Source organism: Natator depressus, chromosome 7 (genome assembly GCF_965152275.1).
Source record: "Natator depressus isolate rNatDep1 chromosome 7, rNatDep2.hap1, whole genome shotgun sequence".
Classification (NCBI taxonomy): domain Eukaryota; kingdom Metazoa; phylum Chordata; order Testudines; family Cheloniidae; genus Natator; species Natator depressus.
The window spans coordinates 56,047,874-56,070,282 of NC_134240.1; the positions used below are offsets into that span (position 1 = coordinate 56,047,874).

The following is a 22,409-nucleotide window of genomic DNA, read 5'->3' on the forward strand; positions in this document are numbered from 1 at the left end:
TTCTAGACCAGCAATGCAGTCTAGGTCTAATGTTAGAAAGTGGGACACTCTGCTTTTTGTGGGGCGCACGGCCCTCCCTTTTAGTTCTGGAAGGACCTGAAATAGCAGGTGTTAAACATGTAACATTTTCCTTTCTAGAAAAGTTATCATTGGTGGTGGTCTAAGTTGAGCTTTACTTTCTCTCTCTGGGATCTGAACAGCTGGACTCAGAATGTCTGGCTCAGAAGGAAACTCCGGTTGACTGTAGTTTGGTGTTTGGGCTGGATTTTCAGCTGGGAAAAGTCAATAAGAGCAGCAGGTGCCTCTGAAAATCAGGCCCAGTGTAACTCAGGGAAGTCAGAGGAAGTTTCCCCCTTGATTTCAGTGATGATTCATGAGGCACCTGGCTTTTCCGGAAGAGGGATACAAGAAATAGTTCCAGTTGTACGTTTCTGTGATTCTAAATTGTTCTAAAACGCAAAGGTTTGTGAAATAGTTCTAATGCATTATAGACTATACAGAGAGCCCTGGGGTGGCTGCAAAGGTTTTACTGGTGTCCTTGGTTATTCCCAACTCAGCCACAAGCTGCTTGTGTTGCCGTGGGCAAGTCGCTTGACTGCTTTGCCTCACTCAGAGGGGCGTTGAGCTGATGTTCACCAGTGTTTATAAAGCACTTTGTGATCTGTGGATGGAAGGCTTCAGAGAAGGGTGGAGTGTTATTTAGTAAGAGATTCACCCAGCTCCTTCATAGCTCAGACTACTTGGGATAAAAAAAAATAAAAATAAGTGCCAGCGTGTTGCAGGAGAACTAAACTTGCAAGACCCATAAATTAACAAGCTGTGTCCCTCTCCCCCATCCTCTTTCCTGTGCCGAATATGGTTCCACCTCCCACCCATCCGCTGTGCACCCCCGCCTTGTCAGCTCACAGTAGAGGCACAAAAGAGCTGCAAACAGTACAGTTTTGTTCTGACTCTTTGGCATGCTTTGCGCTCTCGTCTTAATCTGCTACCTTTTGTTGTGGTCCCGGCTGAGCAGCTAGATTTTCTTTGAACAAGGTTGGGTTTGAGTTTCCTCTACTGTAAGAGTCACACGGGATACTTTCTTCCCACTGATTCCAGAGGCTGCCGCTTTCTGCTTCACTGGGCCCTCACACATCACACGAGGCTCTCTGTAGTGTGCGCAGACAATCTCGACACCTGCTGTTCCGCAGGGGCAAGGAGCGCCGTGGGCTTTGCTCGGCTCTGTGGCGCACTGGCGCCGTTGAAAGCTCCTTTAATCAGCAAAGCTCCCCCGGTGGCACTGCAGTGCAGGTTCTTGCGGAGCCGCTTTGGTGTTCTTGGAACAGAAAAGTTGCATTGTTTAACAAGCTTGCGGTAGGTCGAATGCACAGAGCCAATCTGAGCTTTGTGAAGCTCCTTTTGTATGTTTCTGGGCCTGTGTGTGAGAGCCAAGTTATCCACTGGAGTCTAGTAAAGGCCGTGGTTAGATCGGGTAGCATTTTGTAGTTGTTAAGTGCTGTCAAATCCAGGGCATCATGATGTTCATGGCACTAGGATGCATCCACCAGAGCCTTGCCCCATCAAGAGCTTTTGGTTACTGAGCCAAGCTGAACATCCACCCAGACTACAGAAATATATATATATACACCCTCTCTTCATTTGGCTCTAGTTGCCTGGTCAACATCCAGGTGGTGGTCTCTGAGTTCTCATTCAGGGAGGACTCTCAAATGCAGCCAGCACCATCTCTCTTCCTTTCTGACACACCAGGTCCCCCGCCCAGCTGATCCAACAGAGGCTGCTGGGAGGTCAGACCTTCTGTGGCAGGGACATTGGGTGCAATGGAAGGTGGCAGCAGTAGAGAGAAGATAAATAGGAGAACAGTGTCGAAACGCTGGCTACTAAGGGCTTGTCTAGTTCATCCTTGGCAGGCTGGGGTGTAATCCTACCTCGCACCGGCCTGCTGTGCACTATTTCCCTAGTGTACTTTGACCTACCCACCTTTGAAACAGGAATCATTCAGTGCTCACTAGGGAGCTTCTAGTGCATGGCAGCAGGGTCCATATGGACAGTCAGTGTGCAGTATGCTAACGCGAGGTAGATCAACACCCTAGTTTGCCGTGCACAATCTGTTTGTCTAGACAAAGTCCTTCTCTCCTGCTGCACTAATCTCTGCCCTTTCCATGCCTACTGCTAAAACCCTGCTCCTGCTTCTTGACCTTGTCTTCTCAGTACCATAGCTCCCTCCTTGCTCCTTTCCCTGCCTCTTGACCCCACCTTCCTGTCCATCCCGATTGCCTCTGCTGAGATCACAGTCCTCTTCTGACTACCTGGTGACCGACCTGCCCTGAAATTCTTGCTGCTGTCTCTCATTCTGCATCACACTGAAAACTACTTCAGAGCTCTGTCCCTGGCTCCCCTTCTCTCTGTCTCCTCCATGCCTTCTCTTCTGTCTATTCCCTTTGTTCCCGCCCTGCCCCTACAGCTGGCTGCCCCTTTGGTTTCTGCATTTATTTTAAATACAGGGTGAGATTTTCCAAAGCACTCAGCATCGGCCTGTCTTTGCTCTCAAAGAGGGCAAAGCTTCTGCTGGTGTCTGTGGGAGCACTGTGAGGCCAGCTTGGGAAAATCTCACCTCCTATTTCTGCGGTGTCACAAGGCGAAGCTAACTCGTGCTGCAATAATACATTCCAAGATTGCTTTCAAAGCCGTCAGCTGTAACGTCCTTGATGTTTTAGCCCACTCTTTTTAAAGGGATGAGCCTGACTCAAACCCCAGATCCCTGCCCCCATATGGTTTGTAGGAGTTTGAGTCCTGATGCAAAGTTTGCAGGCGTCCCAGAACCGTACTGAGGGGGGATTCCCTCTCTGCTTCGGGATGCTGTGGGTATGAGGGGGCCTGGGTTCAGATGGAAGGCTAGAAACAAGATTAATTACTGTGCTTTCGAAATCATTTCTGTGGTAGCATTACTGTGACGTGTGGCATATATAGAATCCGTGACGTGGACTGACCTGCATAGCTCACCTGCAGCGCCAACCTTTGCTAAGATGGTGTGTAAGAGGGGGGAAGGGAGCATTGTGAAATTCACTGTTCATCAGGGCAGGTGCCCTCCAAAGGGCCGCAGGGCGCTAGGCAGAGGTGGCCAGCTGATGCACCAACTTGGACACTGTGCCCCCAAGGAGAAGTGGGCTGGGTTATGCTACCCCCAACTAGCATGCAAGTTGCACCCACCTCCCAGTAAGGAGAAGGTAGGGAAGGGCTCTAGAGGAGCAGCAGGTTGCCCCCCTGCATGTCCCTCGAGCCTGCCATCAAGATTCCTGCTCTCCCTGACCGTCATTTTTCAGGGGATGCACCATACAGCACTTCTGTCTCTTTCGCTGCAGCGGCCAGAGCTGGGTTTAGTTCGTAAAATACACAACTAGCAGCCAGAGCCAGCGCCAGTGCTGCTCCTGCACAACGCTTACATAGATATTTTTGTCCTTCTCTAGCAAATTTAATCTAAGGGTCTCAATGCTCATTACAGACATTCACTGATTAAGCATCCCTACCCTCTGATAGCTAAGTAAGTTATTACCATCTTGCAATGGGGAAACTGAGGCATAACAGTTAAGGAGCCACAGTGAGTCACTGGCAGAAATAGAATTCAGAAATCCTGACCTTTGGGCCCTTTAATAGCTAGATGAATTATTTGTATTAGTTAGGTTATCACCTGCTGGCCTAGTCCAGTGGTTCTCAACCAGGGGAACATGTACCCCTGGGGGTACGCCGAGGTCTTCCAGGGGGTACATCAACTCATCTAGATATTTGCCTTGTTTTACAATAGGCAACATAAAGAGCACCAGTGAAGTCAGTACAAACTAAAATTTCACGCAGACAATGACTTGTTTATCCTGTTCTCTATACGATATCGGCGGGTCTCAAACTGTGAGCGAGTTCATTTTAATGGGGTCACCCGGGCCAGCGTTAGACTTGCTGGGGCCCAGGGCAGAAAACTGAAGCCCCAGCACCTCTGCGTGGGACTGAAGCCAAAGCCCAAGTTTTTAAATGAGGTGAAACTGGCGTATGCAGGACCTATCAGACTCCTGAAAAGGGCTACAGTACTCTGGAAAGGTTGAGAGCCACTGTCTTAGACCACTCTGTGCTACTATTTTTAAACGTAGGTATTTTTAATTTTTTTAATCATGTTCTTAAAGACATGGAATTCTCTCCTCCCCACCCAAAAATCTCTTATTAGCTCAGCACCCAGCCATAGATTTGATCTGGCCGTGTGTAACCTTACAATGGTAATTATGCAGTGAATTTCAATATCGGGTGTGCTTAGAGGTCAGTCTATTATTGATGGAGACTTGTGTTGTCTCCAAGAAGCCAGTTCAAGTCAGGGCTGTTGATTGTTCCGAGATTATTGACAGTAAATCCTTCCTCTCAAATTCCCTGTTGCCTTCTGAGGTTGGAATCAATAGATGGGAGAGAAAAGGGGTCATTCAGGAAAAGACGGCACAGAATGAGCCTGAGCTACAGATTTCGGATACAGAGTCCCCACACTCTGAGTTTGTCTGGATTCTGGTTTTGGTTAAGAGGACTTAAGCAACGCCATCATCAGACCCATGGCTTTGGATTCTGGTTTGGATTCTGAATCTCCACCACCACTCAAAGTTCAGGGTTGTTTGAATTCTGGCCCATCTCTAAACTGTAGTCACAGAGGTATATGGAACTGAGATGAATGGAAGCTCTGGAACTCCAGGCCCTAGCTGCAAGAGAAAGTTGACCAGTGTATCAGTGGAAAGGGAATTCCCCCTAGTTTGCAAACATGGTTTCAGATCAGTCATGCTCTAATATAAAGTTCCATTTACAAATACTTTATAAATGATTAGTGGATATTTTTAAGAAACGAGGAATCAGTTGTTAGATTTGACAGTTTGCTTAACATCTATAACCTCTTCAAATGATGTGCAGATAACCATTTGTTACATACTACTCATGTCTGCAACAAGTTATCGCAGTGTGATTTATTTAATCCTTTGAATATAAATAATCTTAATATGAAGTGTGACCTTCAGATCTAATTTACGATCTTAATGTCAAAGTAGCACTGATTGCCCTACAGAACATTTACTGGTGGAATGCAGTGCTTTTTTTGTGGCTTTTCTTGGAAATTAATACATTTCCCATATTAAAATTTGTTAGTTCTTTACCACGACTGTACCAGGAGAATTGATAGTCCAGCGCCCAAGTGCTGCTAGTAGCTGGGAATGTTCCTGATTCTCTCTCCGTGTAAATTGTCAATCAAAATTTCATGTAAAATACCTTCAGAAATTCAGGGCTGATCACCCCACAGCACATGTTCACAGGTCAACGTTTATTGTTTTAATTGCATAGGACCCAAACCCAAAATGAAACATAGGAAAGGTGAGCCTGCTCTAAAGCGCCTTCAGCTCTCGCACCCAGAGCAATGTTGTGCCAGAGGATGAACAAGCATAAAACCGAAAGGAGAGAGGCTGCAGACAGGCTTGTTACAAGGCTGCCGCTTTATTTAATTGCAAGGGAGGGTTAGATGGTTCAAGGTAAAGCTTCATAGGCTAAGTCAACAGGTCAAACTCTAGTCCCAGTCAATAGTGACTGGAAGTAATTAATGTCTGGAGGCCTCTTGTGGCTTCTATGTGACATTAATGGGTGATTCTCTGTCCAGTTCATGGTCTGCACTGCAACGTTGGAGCTATTTCTCTAAGGGATTGAATCAGAACACCCCAGCCAGTGTTGCCAACTCATGATTTTATCCTGAGTCTTGCAAAATTTGGTGTTTTTTTTTTTAATCCTCTGCTTCTGGAGTCAGGGGACTGCATAAGAAGCTCAGCTTTGATTTTTTTTAAAAAAAGAAGTTTCTATTCCTCATGGTGGCAGAGAAAAGCTTGAAAAGGTAACCCCAGTGCACTCTCCAGGCTCAGAAACCAGACACCAAGGAAAAACAATCTCCTGATTTAAGCCAATCTCGTGAGATTTTCAAACATGACTCATGATTTTTGAATGCCTGGGGTTGGCAGTACTGAGTTTGGGAAGGTTCCATTATGCATTTCAAACAGCCACATCCCAGGGCTGCTTGGCTCCAGGGTTTTGGTTCTGGCCCATCTTTGGATCCTTATGGGCTGGTCACAAATCCTCCATTGCTCAAGTGGCAGTAGTTGTTGCTACGGTTAGTTGATTCCGCAAAGGCTCAGAGTAGAATTCTATTAAGACGGCAGCACGTTCATCCCCAGAAGGGATTCAGCTGGAAACAAAAGTTGGAGCCCTGTGGTAATCAATGAAAATTCTTCTGTGTGTTTGACCTGCCTCCAGGAATCTCTCTCTCGAACCCCATTTAGGTCTGTAAAATCCTGGAGACAGGGAGCTGTCATCTGTTATTTCCTGTAAAGAATTATGCACACCTTATGGCATATTACATAAGTATTGTTAACAGGGGCCCACTTTGCCAGCACAGCTTCCCTTTAAGAATGTTAATTACTGTTCACGTACAGCAGCAAGTGGTCAGTGTGCACAGGTAGATCTGCAAATCCAGGCAAGCAGCAGCTTGAGCAGCAGGATCTGACTAATCTGATCTGAGGCTGCTGTCGTCCCATCATGTCCCCGGCATATGGAGCACTTGGCTCTGCTCCATTCTCTGGTAGCCAGGGTTTTTTGTCCCACTGGAATTTCATTTGGGTGACCTTGGCACATAGTGCATGCAAAGCATAGACAACTGCATAAAATGTGTGGCTCTGGCTGCTTCCTACTCATCCCCAATCTGATATACCTCACCTGGAAAGGTGGGAGGAGAATCTTAGTGGACTGTTTGCGTGGGGAAGAGCTAGATACTTAATTTTCACTTTACAACAAAGCTTTGCTGCCTTAAACTGTTGCAAATCAGTCACTGGGGTTGAAGACTCATTGCTGTTTTTCCCCTGATGAATGAGAGGCAATTCACAGCCACCCAGGGGCTGCTCCTCAGGTCCAGGAAACTGTAGCTCTAGGTCCCTAGGTATTGAGTAAAACCAGGTGGCTAGGATATCCCTGAGGGCACTAGGGCTTTTGCAAGCAGACATTGTTGGAGGCCAGATCCTTTGCTGATCAGGCAGTGTGGATTCTGCTCACAGTAAGGAGCTGGAAAGTCAGCTTGTTGTAGCGGGCTAAGCAAGGAAGCGAGAGCAAGGGACTGGCTCCCTCTGGCCTTCAGCATGTCATGTGGGCTGTGTGTGTGTGTGTGTGTGTGTATAGACATTGCCTGACTGTGTTTTGACTCCTTGGTTTTCTCCTGCTACAGAAGGCTCCTCTAGATAAAGAATGCACCCAGCTTAGTTTGGGTTTGTAAGAACTCGCCGAAGCAGGATGAGTGTCTATTTTATTTGACGTGCTGTTAGAGATTATTGGAAACCAATTCAAAGACAGGTTACTGAGAATGGGAGGGGAGGTGGAATCCCCCTTGGGGCCGACTCCTGAGAGTCCCACCCCCAACTCCAGCGGACATTAATGGGAAATGCAAATGGTCAGCACCACTCGGGATCAATCCCCTGACTAGAAAGGAGAGACATGAAGATTTAACTAATAAAACATAGATTGTAAGGTCTGTGGGGCTGGGGCTTTCCTTTTGTTCTGTCTTTGTACAGCGTCTTATGCCATGGGGTCCTGGTCCATGATTGGTGCTCCTAGGTGATACTGCCATACAAATAATGATAGGCACTGTGACATTCCCCTGGGTACAATCTGGACTGTTGAAAAGCTCTGCCATCTCAGTTTTCCAATCTGGGGTGCTTTTTACATTGCTTTGCTGTGAGAGCTTCCACTCCTGGTCTGCTCACACACAGCCTCTAGCATGCAAAACCACTCCCAGCTAGGGTGACCAGATGTCCCGATTTTATAGGGACAGTCCTGATTTTTGGGTCTTTTTCTTATATAGGCTCCTATTACCCCCCACCCCCCGTCCCAATTTTTCACACTTGCTGTCTGGTCACACTACTCTCAGCTGTATTACATGAATGCTCTGGCTAGTCACTCATGAACTGCATTACTGGGTGACACCAGCAAATTCCTAGCCCCAGACTTTCCCCCCAGAAATATGTGTCTTGTACTGCCCAGCACCTTCCTGGGCAATACAAGCTCATAGAAAGTCCATTGTTTCATCAATGGAAAATGATATGCACAAACCCCGTTTTCTCAAGCGGAGGTTCCCCACACTTCAATCCAAACACACACTGGTTTAGATAAAACAATAAAACAAGTTGATTAAGAACAGAAAGACAGGTTTTGAGTGATTGCAATTAATGAGGCATACAAGTCAGATTTAGATACAAATAAAATAAAAAGGTAAAACGGAAACTGATGTCTAATTTAACAAGCTAATTTAACAAACAATTTAAAAGCAAAAAGGTTTTTCTCACCATTAGCTCACAGCAGTCTGGCTGGATTGCTTCAGCCAGGACCCCCCCACCCCCAGTTCAATGATGCTTCTTTTGTCCTTCAAACATTGTAGCTGTAGAGATGATGGGAGAGAGGTGATTTGGGAGCCTCTGTTTCTCATTCTGTGTCCCCCCTTTTGAGGATTATCTCCAACTGGGGTTCAGGCACCAGCCAGTCTGTTTACACAGAGCCCCCCAACTGCGTTTTTCCCAATATGTAAAGTTCTCACTCATACCTGTGCTTCTGCCGAAGAATGGGCGCTTAACTAGGTGATCGTTCGTGATAGTCCATTTGATTATGCTGATACCTGACTGGGGCATCAGTGTGTCTTTTGTCTCTGAAGAACTGGTTTTGGCCTTCCTTTCTAACTCTGGAACATGTTATAGCAATGTTATACAGTAGAATCTTATAACTTTTACATATAATGTTGACACACACATTTTACCAGGACAATAATGTTCAGCATATTGTGGGTTTTAATGACACCTCACAAGACGTACTTTGTACAACATTTATCATAGTCTTGTAGAAAGGAGGAACAGAGGGGTACAGTCTGTCACAGGCACCTAAAGCCCTGATTCACCAGTCCATCCCTATTCAGAGCACAGCACTTAAGCACATGCTTAAGTCCCACTGAAGTCAATGGAATGCACTTAGATGCTTTGCTAAATAGGGTTGGATTTAAGCATATACTTAAATGCTTTGCTGAACTGGGGGCCTGAATGCAGAGGTGCGTCAGAGTTTGCTGCTGGGTGCCTAGTGCCTCTGAAAAAGGTCAGGTCACTTTAGGTGCTTAATAAGGATGTCGATACCTAACTATATGCACCCTTATGGCCTAGATCTCCACATCTCTAAAATGGGAGAATATTTAACTCCCAAGGCATGTGACACAATTAATTTCTGTGAAGTCCTGAAACTCACCAAAATGCAAATCCTCCAGTGCTCAGAGACCCAGCTTTTTTATTTTGTCCCTTGCAAAGGTGTTTCTGTTAGCAAATATGCACAGACGCTAACATGAGAAGCTTGGGCTCCACTTTCTCTGCTACTGGAGATTCAGGGAGATGGGACTTCCAGTGCCGCCAACACAATGTCCGTGTTCTGTATATTAATGATTATTTCTGGAGGCAGTGTGGTAGCAACACACACCCCAGTTTTATGAAACCCTTATTCTGGTACAAAGCCGTAACAGCAACTCCTCATACTCTTGTGTGCACAGAGAGACGTCTGACTATTATGTGGTCGCATCATTTGGAAAGCTGTTCTGCCTCAACATTTCGAAGGCTGAGTTCTGTGAAGTTGGGGTGAACATTGGAGAGGGAAGTGATGCCTTATAGCATGTAAGTTTAAAAAAAAAAAAACTTGCCGAAAGACTGCGCACAGAGAGTTCTCCCTTTGGGAAGAAGAAGAGAGAGAGAGAGAACGAACCGCATGTAACAGATGTTCTATGTTCCTAAAAGCTCATGCTTCAGGATTTCAGCTGACCACCTGCAGGGGGTTCAGGAAGGGTTTTTTTTCCTCCCCAATGTATTCTGGGAGGGTTTTTTATCTTCTTCCTTTGTTCAATGCTCTTTGAAACGGGAATAGATCAGTGCATGGCAGCAGGGTCCATGTGGACAGTTAGTGTGCGGCAGGCTAGTGCACCGTAGATTTACGTCCCAGCTTGCTGCGAACTAGTGGTTCGTCTAGACAAGCCCTTAGACTATAAGCTCTTTGGGGCCAGGCCTGTCTTTTTGTCCTGGGTTTGTACAGCACCTAGCACAATGGGGTCCTGGTCCATGACTAGGGCTGCTATGTGCTATGATAAGACCATAAATAATACCTGCAGCGTGCTAGACGCTGTCCAAGCCTATAGTAAAACAAACCTAGCCCTGAAATACAATAGGTTAGCTAGAGAGACAGAAACAATTGGATAAAGTGAACCGTGTAAAGAAATAGAAGAATACACAAAGAGAAATGTGACACACAAGTTGTATTGCAAGATAAGAGAACTGAGTGGGAGATATGAGTTGAAGATAGCGGTGAAAGACAAACCTGGGCAAGATGAACAAACAAAGCATAAGTGATGGACAGAATACTTTGAAGAGCGGCACAATGTGTAGAAAGTTTGAGAGAAAAAGACTCCGGGAAGTGACAACATAACCCCAGACCTGCTTCAAGCAGGTGAGGAACACATGGTAAAGGCGATAAACAAGCTGTTCAAGGAGATTTACAAACAAGAACAAGGGACGAGCAAATGGGGGAAAGTGATGATAATTCTGATCTATAAAAAAAGGAAACAAGAATGAGTGCAAGAACTGCAGAGCAATCATCTTAGTGTGTGCTCCAGGAAAAGCATTCACCAAGATGTTGCAGAGGAGAATGAAGTGGTGCTTACAGAGGAACAGGGTGGATTTAGACCATGATGAAATAGAATAGATCAGTGATAAGACAGATATCGGAGAAGTATACAGAAGGCAACCAAAGCTGCTACAACAACTTAATTGACTTCAAATGGGTTTTTAATAGCATTTGGCAGGAAGGGTTATGGCAAGTGAGGAGAATGTATGGCATCTCCGAGAAACTGATCAAGCTGGTAGAAAACATCTACAGCAGGCGGATGAGTGTGGTGAGAGTTGACAAGAAGCTGATAGAATGGTGCAGGATGACTGTAGGAATGAGACAAGGGTGCACGATATCCCCAGATCTGTTCAATTTGGTACTGGAAGCAGTTGTAGCACTGAGAGATGAAATGGGAGGAGTCATGTTATGAGGGAGGACAGTGAATAACCTTAGATTCGCAGACAGTATTGACCTCTCACCAGTGACTCAGGAGGATTTACAAAGAATAATTGACAGGGTTGATTGGGAAAGCAGAAAATTCAGACTTAAGATCAGCATGAAGAAGACAAGAACTATGGCAATTTGAAGACAAGGAAGACATAAAGATCAAAGTCGGAGATGCAGAACTGGAACAAATGGAAAAAAAATTTCTCTTGGAGGACAGGTATCGGAGAATGGGAATTATGAAGATGACATAAAATGAAAAATTGAACTAGCCACTACTGCATTTGGAAAACTCTGCAAGATCTAAAGACATTTTGATAACGGAAATTAGCATATATGAGAGACTTGTGGCGCCGATAGTGCTGTACAGGTCGGAATGCTGGAGTATGAGGAAAGATGGCAAACTAAAAATATCAACTGCAGAAATGAACTGGCCATGGGGCATACTGGGAGTTTCAAGACTGCAGAAAATAAAACAGGGCAAGAAATCACGCTGTTACAGAAGACTGAAGAAAGATGACTGTAGTTGTTTAGACTCGTCAAAAATGGATCCAGAAAAGATACCATACATGGCAGTACATACCAGAGTGCAATGAACTAGAAATAGGGGAAGACTGAGGATGTGCTGGATTAGACATGGTGAAAAAAGACATAGAACAAAAAAGATTTAAAAATGAATGAAGCTGTGAAGCTGGTGTGACTTTGGGAGGCCAGGTGCCAACTCATACCAAGGTCCCCATGTCTCAGCTGAAACATAGCTGGAACCTGTCTGGATCACTTTTGCGTTAGTATTGTTAAAATAGGTACTAAAATTATAAAAATGTGTCTGGTGCTTAGACATTATTGAATGCTTGTGATTTGCTGCCGGGTTTATTCTCACTTATAATATCTGCCCCCGTATTGCAAGGTAATATTAGAGCAGTTGTATTGTGAGCCTCTGTGACTGTGTAAATCACCAGACACCTTGAAAGCCTGATCTGGAGCTTAACTCCCCTTTGAGTTAGAAAGTTTTTCCTAATAGCAAACCTATATCATGTTTGCTGCAGATTAAGCCCATTACTTCTTGTCCTACCTTCAGTGGGCATAGACAACAAATGATCCCAATCCTCTTTATAATAGCCCTTAACATATTTGAAGACTGTTATGCCCCCTGCCCCCCAGTCGTCTTTTCTGAAGACTAAACAGCCGTCACTCTGTTGGCTCATATTCAGATTGTGATCCACTGTGACCCCCAGATACTTTTCAGCAGTATTGTCACCTAGTCAGTTATTCCCTGTTTCGTAGTTGTACATTTGATAGTTCCTTCCTAAGTGTAGTACTTTGCACTTGTCTTTAGTATCGTCCATCTTATTTATTTCAGACCAATTCCCCAGTTTATCAAGGTCTTTTGAAATTCAAATCCTCCAAAGTGCTTGCAACACTTCCAGCTTGGGGTCATCCACAGATTTTATAAGCACACAGTTGAAATTGTTATTACTATAGGATATTACCGACACCAATTCAACCATAAATTCCTTTATTAAAGGCCAAATGGTCTTTCTACAAGTTCTCTAAACATCTAAAAAGCCTCAATAATAAGCAATTTACTGCATTCAAACAGTAAGAAAACATTGATGAGCATTTGATTAAAGAGAGCTAAACCCAGGTGTATTTAGATTCATACTGGCAGGCTCCAACTTGGGCAGGCAGGTATTAGTGATGAATCCTTTAAGAGTTTACTTTTTTATGCCCTTTAACTATCTAGTGATGTCATTGCCAATTATTGGACCCAGCTAAGGCCAGACAAAGCAGTTTTTTATAATATGTTGAACAAAGTTACATAGCCAATTGCTGCACCTGGTACCCAATCAACCATGTTTCCTCCCCCCGCCCCCTTACTTCAGCTTAAATCTTAAAGAAGATAACACTGGTATTTTGAAGGGTCACTACAAGTTTAACACAACAACTCTTCTTTCTCATGATCTTATTCTTTTTGGTCACATGCTTAGGGCCTATTGCCCATGCTAACATCCCAACTCAAGTGAAAACCATAGTTCTAATGTGGGCCTATGTTCCCACATGTACTCTCCACTCCATTATCTGAGTCATTAATGAAAATATTGAATAGTACCAGACCCAGGACCGATCCCTGCAAGACCCCATCAGATACAACCTCCCAATTTGACAATGAACCATTGATAACTACTCTTTGAGTGCAGTTTTTCAACCAGCTGTGCACCCACTTTATAGTACTTTCATCTAGACCAAGTTTCCCTGCTTTGCTGATAAGACTGTGAGGAGGGGCTGTGTCAGAAGCCTTCCTAAAATCAGATAAATCATGTCTACAGCTTTCCCCATCCCCAACCATTCACTAGGCCAGTGACCCTGTCAAAGAAGGAAATTAGGTTGGTTTGGCATGACTGGTTCTTGTCAAATCCATGTTGGCTATTACTTATCACCCTATTATGCTTACAAATTGATTGTCTTCAATTGCCTGTTGACCCCAATGCTATTGGTTGGCTAATTTGTTGGAGGAATCATGACAGAAATAGAATCTGAGGGAGGAGAGAGTTAATGGCTTGATTGCTCAGTTCTGAGAGGGTGCTGTGTGGAGGGGAAAGAAACATGAAACTGGTTGTGGGAGAAGCAGACAAACAGGCAAGGCAGATGGAGTAACGCGCCAAGGCAGTGTTTCCTGCACAGTGGGTCCCAACCCAGCAGTGGGTTATGGCAAGGGTCTAGGTGGGTCATCTGTCACTCTCCCTCATGTTGCTCTCTGCCCCCCCTGCCCCCGGTGCCCTGGAAGGGCTCTCCCCCACATTCTCACTTCTGCTGGGGTGGGGTTGCAGGCAGCGATGTGGGGAGTGGGTTCCAGGCCGCAGCAGCGTGCAGGAAGCAGTCGGAACCAGCAAGCAGACAGTTGGCAACTGTGCACAGGGACTTGGGGGAGTCAAGCATGGAAGCCTGGGGGCCAGGGGAGGGGCATGGAAGCCCCCCACTTTAAATGGCATTCTGCATCTCTGTATGACCGCTCCTAGCTGGCAATAATAGATAGATATCCAGTATATATGCAATGGCGGGTCACCAAAAAAAGATAAAATGCACATGGTGGGTCACCTTTAGTAAAATGTTTGGAAACCAGTGTGCTAAGGGACAGTCTGGAGTATGGGGGAGATAGGCTGACTCTGAGAGCGCCTCACTTCATGTCCAACAAAATAACATGCCGGGTGCTTCTCAGGACTTGGCAGCAATGGCTGAATGGGGGCTTCCCATCTGAATCAGATCCTGGGGGACTGGAGGGGTCCGGGAGGACGGGGCCTGGTTGTATTGTAAGACATAGATTTTTTTGGATTTATGAATTACAGTGAAGTCTGTCCTCCGTGAGCTCCGGAAATCAGGAAGCCCCAGGGGGATACTTCAGAAATACCCGGGAGGTGGTGGTGGTGGTGGTGGTGGGGTCTATTGGGCATGATCTGCAGTGACACTTTCATTGATGATGCTACTAAATTAATCTATAGCCTTCTTAATATTCCCTTTGATTTTCGGTGTCCCATATGCTTAGCTGGGGAACTGATTTTTAGAACACTGATGGTAACGAGCTTAGTCCTTTAATTCCAAATGTGGTTCATATCTCTGCATTTGGTGCATGTTCCCAAACAACCCTCGTGTCTGAGGCTGAGGCATGATTCAGTAATAGGCCTAAACACGTCTATGGTTACTTCTGCATGGCAGAACTGCTTTGTGTTTTAACTATGTCTGGGACAATGGTGTTTCAGTTGGGGACAGGGGCCCATGGCCCCTCCACTTTTAAAGGGAAGGAGCGGCGTAGGGGCAGGGCCTCGGGGGGGGGGGGGCGCACATAGGGTTACCAGACATCTGGTTTTCTACCGGAACGCCCAGTCGAAATGGGACCCTGGCGGCTCTGGTCAGTACCACTGACCGGGCCGTTAAGTCAGGTCGGTGGCGCAGTGGGACTCAGGGAGTCTCCCTGGCTCTGCGCAGCTCCCTGGAAGCGGGTGGCATGGTCAGCCCCTAGGTGCAGGGGCAATTAGGGAAGCTCCGCGTGTTGCCCCCACCTCCAGCGCCGGCTCTGCAGCTCCCATTGGCCAGGAACAACAGCCAATGGGAGCTGCGCGGGTGGTAACTGCAGGGGCGGGCAGCGCGCAGAGCACCCTGGCCCCTCTGCCTAGGGGCTGCAGGGACGTGGTGCTGGCAGCTTCTGGGAGCAGCACGGAGCCAGGGCAGGCAGGGAGCCTGCCTTAGCCCCGCTGCACCACCGACAGGGAGACACCGGAGGCAAGTGGCGCCCGGCCAGAGCCTGCACCCCAAACCTCCTGCCCCAGGTCGGAACCCCCTCCTGCACCCTAACTCTCTCCCAGACCCTGCACCCCCACTGCACCCCAACCCCTTACCCCAGGTCGGAACCCCCTCCTGCACCGTAACTCCCTCCTACAACCTGCATCCCGCATCTCCTCCTGCACCCCTGCCCCAGCCCTGAGCTCCCTCTTGCACCCCAAATGCTTCATCTCTGGCCCCACCCCAGAGCCCACACCCCCAGTCAGAGCCTGTGCCCCCTCCCGCACCTCAACCCCCTGCTCCAGCCCTGAGCCCACTCCTGCACTTCAAACCTCTTGGCCCCAGCCTGGAGCCCCCCTCCTGAACTCTAACCCCCCGAGCCCCACCCCAAAGCCCGCACCCCCAACCGGAGCCCTCACCCCCTCCCACACCTCAACCCCCTACCCAAGCCCAGGGCCCACTCCCGCACCCTGAACCCCTCATTTCTGGCCTCACCCCAGAGCCCGCACCCCCTTCTGTACCCCAACCCCTTCCCCCGGCCCAGTGAAAGTGAGTGAGGACTGGGGAGAGTGAGTGATGGAGGGAGGGGGCTGGAGTGAGTGGGGGTGGGTTCTCAGGGAAGGGGCGGAGCAGAGGGCGGGGAAAGGATGTTCGGTTTTATGCAATTAATAAGTTGGCAACCCTAAAGGGGTGGCGTAGGGGCAGGGCCTCAGGGGGAAGGGACAATGCGATGGCGGGGCCTCGGAAGGAAGGGGCAGTCTGAGGGTGGGGCCTCAGGGGGAAGGGGCAGCACGAAGGTGGGGCCATGGTTCAGGTGCTTATGGCCCCCCACATTTAGGGCACTTCTGCTGCTCCTAGTCAGGTCCTCCCAAGAAAGCAGACAGAACTTTAGACTGTGAGTGCTGTCACTCTTTGAAATGCTGAATGGGGGAGATGTATAGCCAAGACAACTCAGCTAAAGGTGCCTCAGGTGAAATTGGACACGTCTCTGGGAAGTGAAGTGTCTCCTTTCATGTGTGATGCTGGAGATTGATTGATCTAGGAGGTGCCTGTCCTCTAGAACTCTCTGGCATGTTACCCAATACTCTGAACCAGAAAGTCTTGTTGTATTGTCTGTGCAGCTGGTGAGGGAGCGATGCTGTATGAGTATCACATCTCCCTGATCAATAGAAAGAAGAGTCATTGGACGACTTGGCTCCAGTTATGTGCACTTAGGCACCACTTGGATCAATAAAGGGCATTAAGCCTCATATATGCTGTAGACAGGATCTACCCAGAATGCCAGCGGTCATGTTGGATGCTGTGAACAGTGAATCCACTCAGAAATGGCTGTGTCGGTACAGTCACATCTTTGGGCTGATTTCTCAGCCTAGGAGAGGAGTCCGAGAACACACGTTTGTGTTGTGAATGCCATGACTGTCCTACTGGAACAATGTTTGAAGGACCATCAGTGTTCATGTGGGGAAGGAGAAGATGACAGGTTCTGAGAGGCTACTGCAAAAGGGCAGGGGGTTGTCCCCTTCTACTTCTCTCTCAGGTCCTGTATCAGTCACTCAGTGCCCTTCTTCGACTAAGGAGGACTTGATGGGAATTGGCGTAGAGGCCATCAGCACAGCTCCTAGCCCTGCTATGGTGGACTGTGCAGGTGCTCCTTTCCAGGCCTCCCACGACTGCAGGAGCAATGTCACCATCGTGATTTCTGGCTTTGCTCTAACCAGTTTTTTACAATTTCCTCTGCTAATTTTTTTTAATCTTCCTTTTTCCTCTCCTTTAAAAACAAACAAACAAAAACTAGAACATAGTGATGGGAACCTAAACTTCTGCTGCCAAACCCCTCATTTGCAGGTTCCCCAAGGATCAGGTCTCTGTCCAGTTTTCTTCAACATCTACACTCAACCACTTGGGGAACCAGTGAGATTTCTTGGTCCAAACACCAACCACAGCTGGCACTCAGCTCCAGATATCTGTCACAACACACAAGGATGCCGGTGCCATCTGGCTAAGCCAGTGACTGGCTGAGATCAGAATTATGGACTGGACTAGGAAGATCTGCTTAAAGCTGTCTAGCAGAGGACAATGCCAAGGGATTGCGGCTGTAGTGCCTTCTGCACATGTTGAAGGCACTACAGCTGCACAGCTAGTAGAGCCAGGCTGCAACCTAGGAGTTCTCCTGGACTCCTCACCAAAGTTAAGCTCTCACTGCTGGCTAGCAGTCTGCGTCCCATCCTTGTGGAGGCTGACCTGGTCTTGATAACACATGCCTTTGTTATATCTCAGTTGGACTATAGCAATGCAATCTATGTAGGTGTGAGAAATCAGCCATGAGACATGTACAGCTAATACATAATGCACAGGTTACTGCAAACATAAACCTTTCCTCCACTTGCTACACTGGCTTCCCATAGAAAGTTGCACCAGATTCAAGATCTCCATCGTCCTCTTCAGCATTCTTAATTATACTGGGCTGAAATATGTACGTGATCAGTTCATACTCTGGAATTATAATTTCCATCAGCAACTATGCTCCTCTGGCATGATGGGAAAGTCCATCACGAAGGTAAAGCTCATTTTTACCTTCTCAGTTGGCTGGCAAGAGAGCCTGTGGAACTCTCTGCCACCGGAACCAAGAATCACCTTGAACCATTACACTTTCTGTTCCTAATGAACGGTGCATTTCTTAGACCTCACTTTCACTAATAAAAACCCTTAATTTACCTATCACTCTCTCTCCAAAATCATGTTTTATCTTCCCCTCGGGAAAAGAACAGAGAAGGGGCATCATGTTGCTTAATGAACCTCTGGAAGCTGTTTCGATACTAAGTTTGTAGGTAGGGCATAAGAGCCCCTAAAATCTAGGATGTGGCATGTGTCAATAAAACCATCCATCTGTTTAGGCAGGAGTATGGGTGTTCCATGGCTGTGGTGGCAAGATTAATAATGTTTGAAAATATCTGGTGTATCACCACAACCATATTTAGCCTTTGTGTAATCATCCCACTTTTCACTGGCTACCATGAGAGAAAATACGCAAAGAGCTTGTAGATTTCATTAGGCTCAGTAGTTTATTCAAACATCTCTTTTGCACACGAAACCAAGGCTTGCACTGGTCTCCGGGAAAGAATGCAATTGCAGCTCTGAAAAGAAGCCTGTTCCAGTGATGGCTGAAACACGGCAGAGGTCAGCAGCCTGGGATGGAGGGGGTGCCGGCTGTAATGCTTGGTGCCATCATTTGCAATTCAATCCCAAGCGGCCCCCTTCTAGGGGAACAATTCACTAAATGCAGTGTTGTTCTTTTTTTCTAATTCACCATATAATTCACCTCCCAAATTCAATTAAGAAGCAATCTGTTCATGACTCTGGAAGCAAGCTGCTTTTTATTTATAAATACAAAATTATTTTCCACTCCAGCAAAGATCCCCAGGCCATAAGAACTCCGCGTTAACATCTGAACACTGTCCTTTAAATATGACTGATGCTCTGTAATGAATAGTATGCTTGGGGTGTGGAACAGCTTCCGTATAAGGAGAGATTAATAAGACTGGGACTTTTCTGCTTGGAAAAGAAACGACTAAGGGGGATATGATAGAGGTCTATAATATCATGACTGGTGTGGAGAAAGTAAATAAGTGTTATTTATTCATTCTCATAACACAAGAACTAGGGGGTCACCCAATGAAATTAATAGGCAGCAGGTTTAAAACAAAAGGAAGTATTTTTTCACACAATGCACAGTCAACCTGTGGAACTCTTTCCCAGAGGATGTTGTGAAGGCCAAGACTATAACAGGGTTCAAAAAAGAACTAGGTAAGTTCATGGAGGATAGGTCCGTCAATGGCTATTAGCCAGGATGGGCAGAGATGGTGTCCCTAGCCTCTGTTTGCCAGAAGCTGGGAATGGGCGACAGGGGATGGATAACTTGATGATTACCTGTTCTGTTCGTTCCCTCTGGGGCACCTGGTATTGGCCACTGTTGGAAGACAGGACACTAGGCTAGATGGACCTTTGGTCTGACCCACTATGGCCATTCTTATGTTTGGGGGAAAGAAATCCTAAGGATGTCAAATTCAGTTAGTCAAAAGAGCTGTGTTGAGATGATCTTAGTGGATGTAATAAGTAGCAAGATGAAATGGAACAAAGGGAAATTTTCGGATCAGCCATCACAGCTGGAAGTGAGCGATTAGGTCCCAAGCAGTCCATCTTGTCAATCCAGGTTTAGCTCACACATGTAGTGACTTTTGTCCAACTGAATGGTAAGTGTCCCAAACGATGGAGCTTCCATCACTTCCCTCAGGAGACAATTCCACACCATAATGCATCTCCCTGCCAGGAAGCTTTTCCTGGTGTTCAGTGTTCCCCTTTCATCCCACTGCTTCTAGTCAGACCCCTTTGTCCTATCCTGGTGAATTCAGATATTGCAGCATTTGGGAGAAGGAAAGATGGGTCACACTAAGAGATTTGTATCGCCCATGTCAAATCATGTCGGGCTGGGGGAAGAAATTCCAGCCCCAGCATTGAGAGAAATTCTCAAGCTGGCGGGAGCAGACAGAGGAGAAGCCTCAGCAAGGACTACAGCAGGGGCTGGTGGGCACTGGTTATGTCAGGTGGCTTGTTGAGGGGTCAGTTATTTTATTGATAAGATGTCAGATGTAACTCAGCTCAGATAACCTAGCACAATCTGCTGATTAAACACAGAGAAATCAGCACAAATGGAGAGGTTCATACGTTACCCAAAGCTGCACATGTGTTCTCCAGATATTGAGAATCTTCACTTCCAAGAAGTGACGTCAAGTTGTCTTTTATACCTCATTTGTGTACAACAAATAGAAAATTCCCCAAATTTCACCTTGTGAATGCATACCTTTCATCCCTTTTCTTTATTTTGTTCCATGCCTGTTTTTCAGGGTACAAAGATCATCTGCACCCATTATTTCTAACATCTTATCTAATTAAAGACACTGGTACCAATTATCTCAAAGATAACCAGCCATGCCTAGCACACTGTTTATATTTATATCTTCTAACAGATTCTGCCCATTCAAACAGCAGTCCATCTGCTAATAAGTTTTCACACTAAAGCTTTACGTCCGTGCAAGGCATGCTTGGAGTATGATTCATAGTTATACAACTTAGCATAAATCCAAAGCCATCTAAAAATGTGTAACTAACAAGCTGAGTGCTCCAACCCTTCCTTCTCACTTCACCTGCCCTCTGTGCTCCCCTCCCGCTTCTCCCCTCCCCTAGTCTTTCAGCATCCCCCCACTGGACCTGTAGTGTGCCCCCTCCCTCCCTTTGTCTGTCTAATCCCCCCCTACCAAATCTAATAAAATTTAGTTCCCCCCTGCTTAAAGAAAAAAAATTGTGCCACATATGGCATTTGAAACCATTGCTCTGCTTCAGTGTTACATCCTGATCCCCACTCTGTCGTGTTTATTTAGATTGTGAGTTCACTGGGGAAGCGGTTGTGTCTCAGTATGTTTGCACAAGGAGCCCTAGGAGCTACCGTAATACAAATAATAGATTTGGCGGTGTATGGAAAATTGTGTTAGAAATTACAAGCTATTACTTTAAGTGGCAAGGGGTGACCTAGTCCTGCTGGCAGGCTTGGGGCTCTGTAGGGAAGCATGTGATCTGGGTCTAGCTGAGTCAGCTGCAGAGAGGCAGCCTAGATTAAGGTGGAGTGAGTTGTGCCTGTGTTTTAGGGAGCAGCCTTCTTTATCGCATTCTGGTTTTGGGTTATTAGCGTGTTAAGGTTCTGAATTCTAAGAAATAAAGTTGTGTTATGCTGCAATCTTTGAGCAAGAGTATTTTATATTCTTATCTAACTTTTCTGTTTGTATGACATGAACATAAGAGTCTTCCCCTCTCTTGGTCTTTACACTCTTCAGATGTTTGTGGGTCAAGATGCAAGACGTTTGCTCATCTCTCAATCAAACTGTACAGATCTGCTTTAATTTTCCTTTGCAAGTGTTGGAAGTAGACTGGTAATTTGGCCCTGAGTGAACTGCAAGAAATAAAGTGGAATTGCGCAGTTCTTTATATTCAGTATTGTAATAACACCTAGAAGGATTGTTGTTTTCAAGTGGGGGCAGATTCATCCCAGGTAGAAATCAATTAATTGAGTGGCCAGGGATGAGGAGTGGCTTATTTCTTTATCATGTCAGTGCCTTTTATTATTGTGTTTAATAGCCACCATAAAGAATGCCTGGCTCTGAAATAGCGCTTTCCATTCACACATCATGTTACAAAGATGGTATGACAAACTGGGGTGCAGAGAGGTGATGTCACTTGCCCATGATCACAGAGCAAGCTAATGGCAGAGCTGGGAGCAGAACCCAGTTCTCGTGAGCCCCAGTCCTGTGTGCTACCCACCCAGTCCCGCACGTGGAAGGAGAGCGATCACTTTCCATCCCCATGGCAGGTCCCCTTCCAGGGATCGTACTGAGAATTCGATGTGCATTGTTGTCCTTTTGGTGCATCTGCTCTCCCTGCCTGCTCACAATGGGCTCTCTCTCTCTCCTCTCTTTACAGGTGGCCTAGGGGAGCAGTCTGCTGGGCCCAGCCAGAACACCACGGCAACCAGTCGTAGTAGCAAAAAAGTTAAAAAGGGTAATGTGGTGCCCCGCCCAGACCTTTGGGTATCTTTTATTTCCTTTTTTATCCACTGTAAAAGAATGTTTTGTCTTGTGTACGTGTGCTTGCGCGTATCAGACTAGCTGTATCCCTGACGCACCTTCTCGGACCTGGGTGGAGGTTCACCAGGGTGGGTTTGGTCCAGTATAGCTCAATGAGGATGCACTGGCTGGGTGGTGTTTGTGAGACTCCTTGCCCCTCTCCAAAAGCTAAGCTAGCTGGGGACATGCACCACGTTGTGAAGCAGGCATATTGAGCCTTCTCACTTGCAGGAGCTGTCAGTGACTGGTTTCCTCCCTAGGTCAGAGTTCAAACACTAATGAGAGCAAAAAGAGGGAGCT

The 22,409-nt window shown here is 46.5% G+C and overlaps 1 protein-coding gene across 1 annotated transcript in view; it reads left to right on the forward strand.

Moving 5' to 3' along the window:
• Positions 1-22,409, forward strand: part of TLL2 (tolloid like 2) — a 172,816-nt gene that overhangs the window by 79,883 nt on the left and 70,524 nt on the right. Inside the window, exon 3 of the mRNA XM_074958542.1 lies at positions 21,967-22,044. Within this exon, the coding sequence (XP_074814643.1) occupies positions 21,967-22,044 (78 nt within the window). The remainder of the gene's footprint in view (positions 1-21,966; positions 22,045-22,409) is intronic.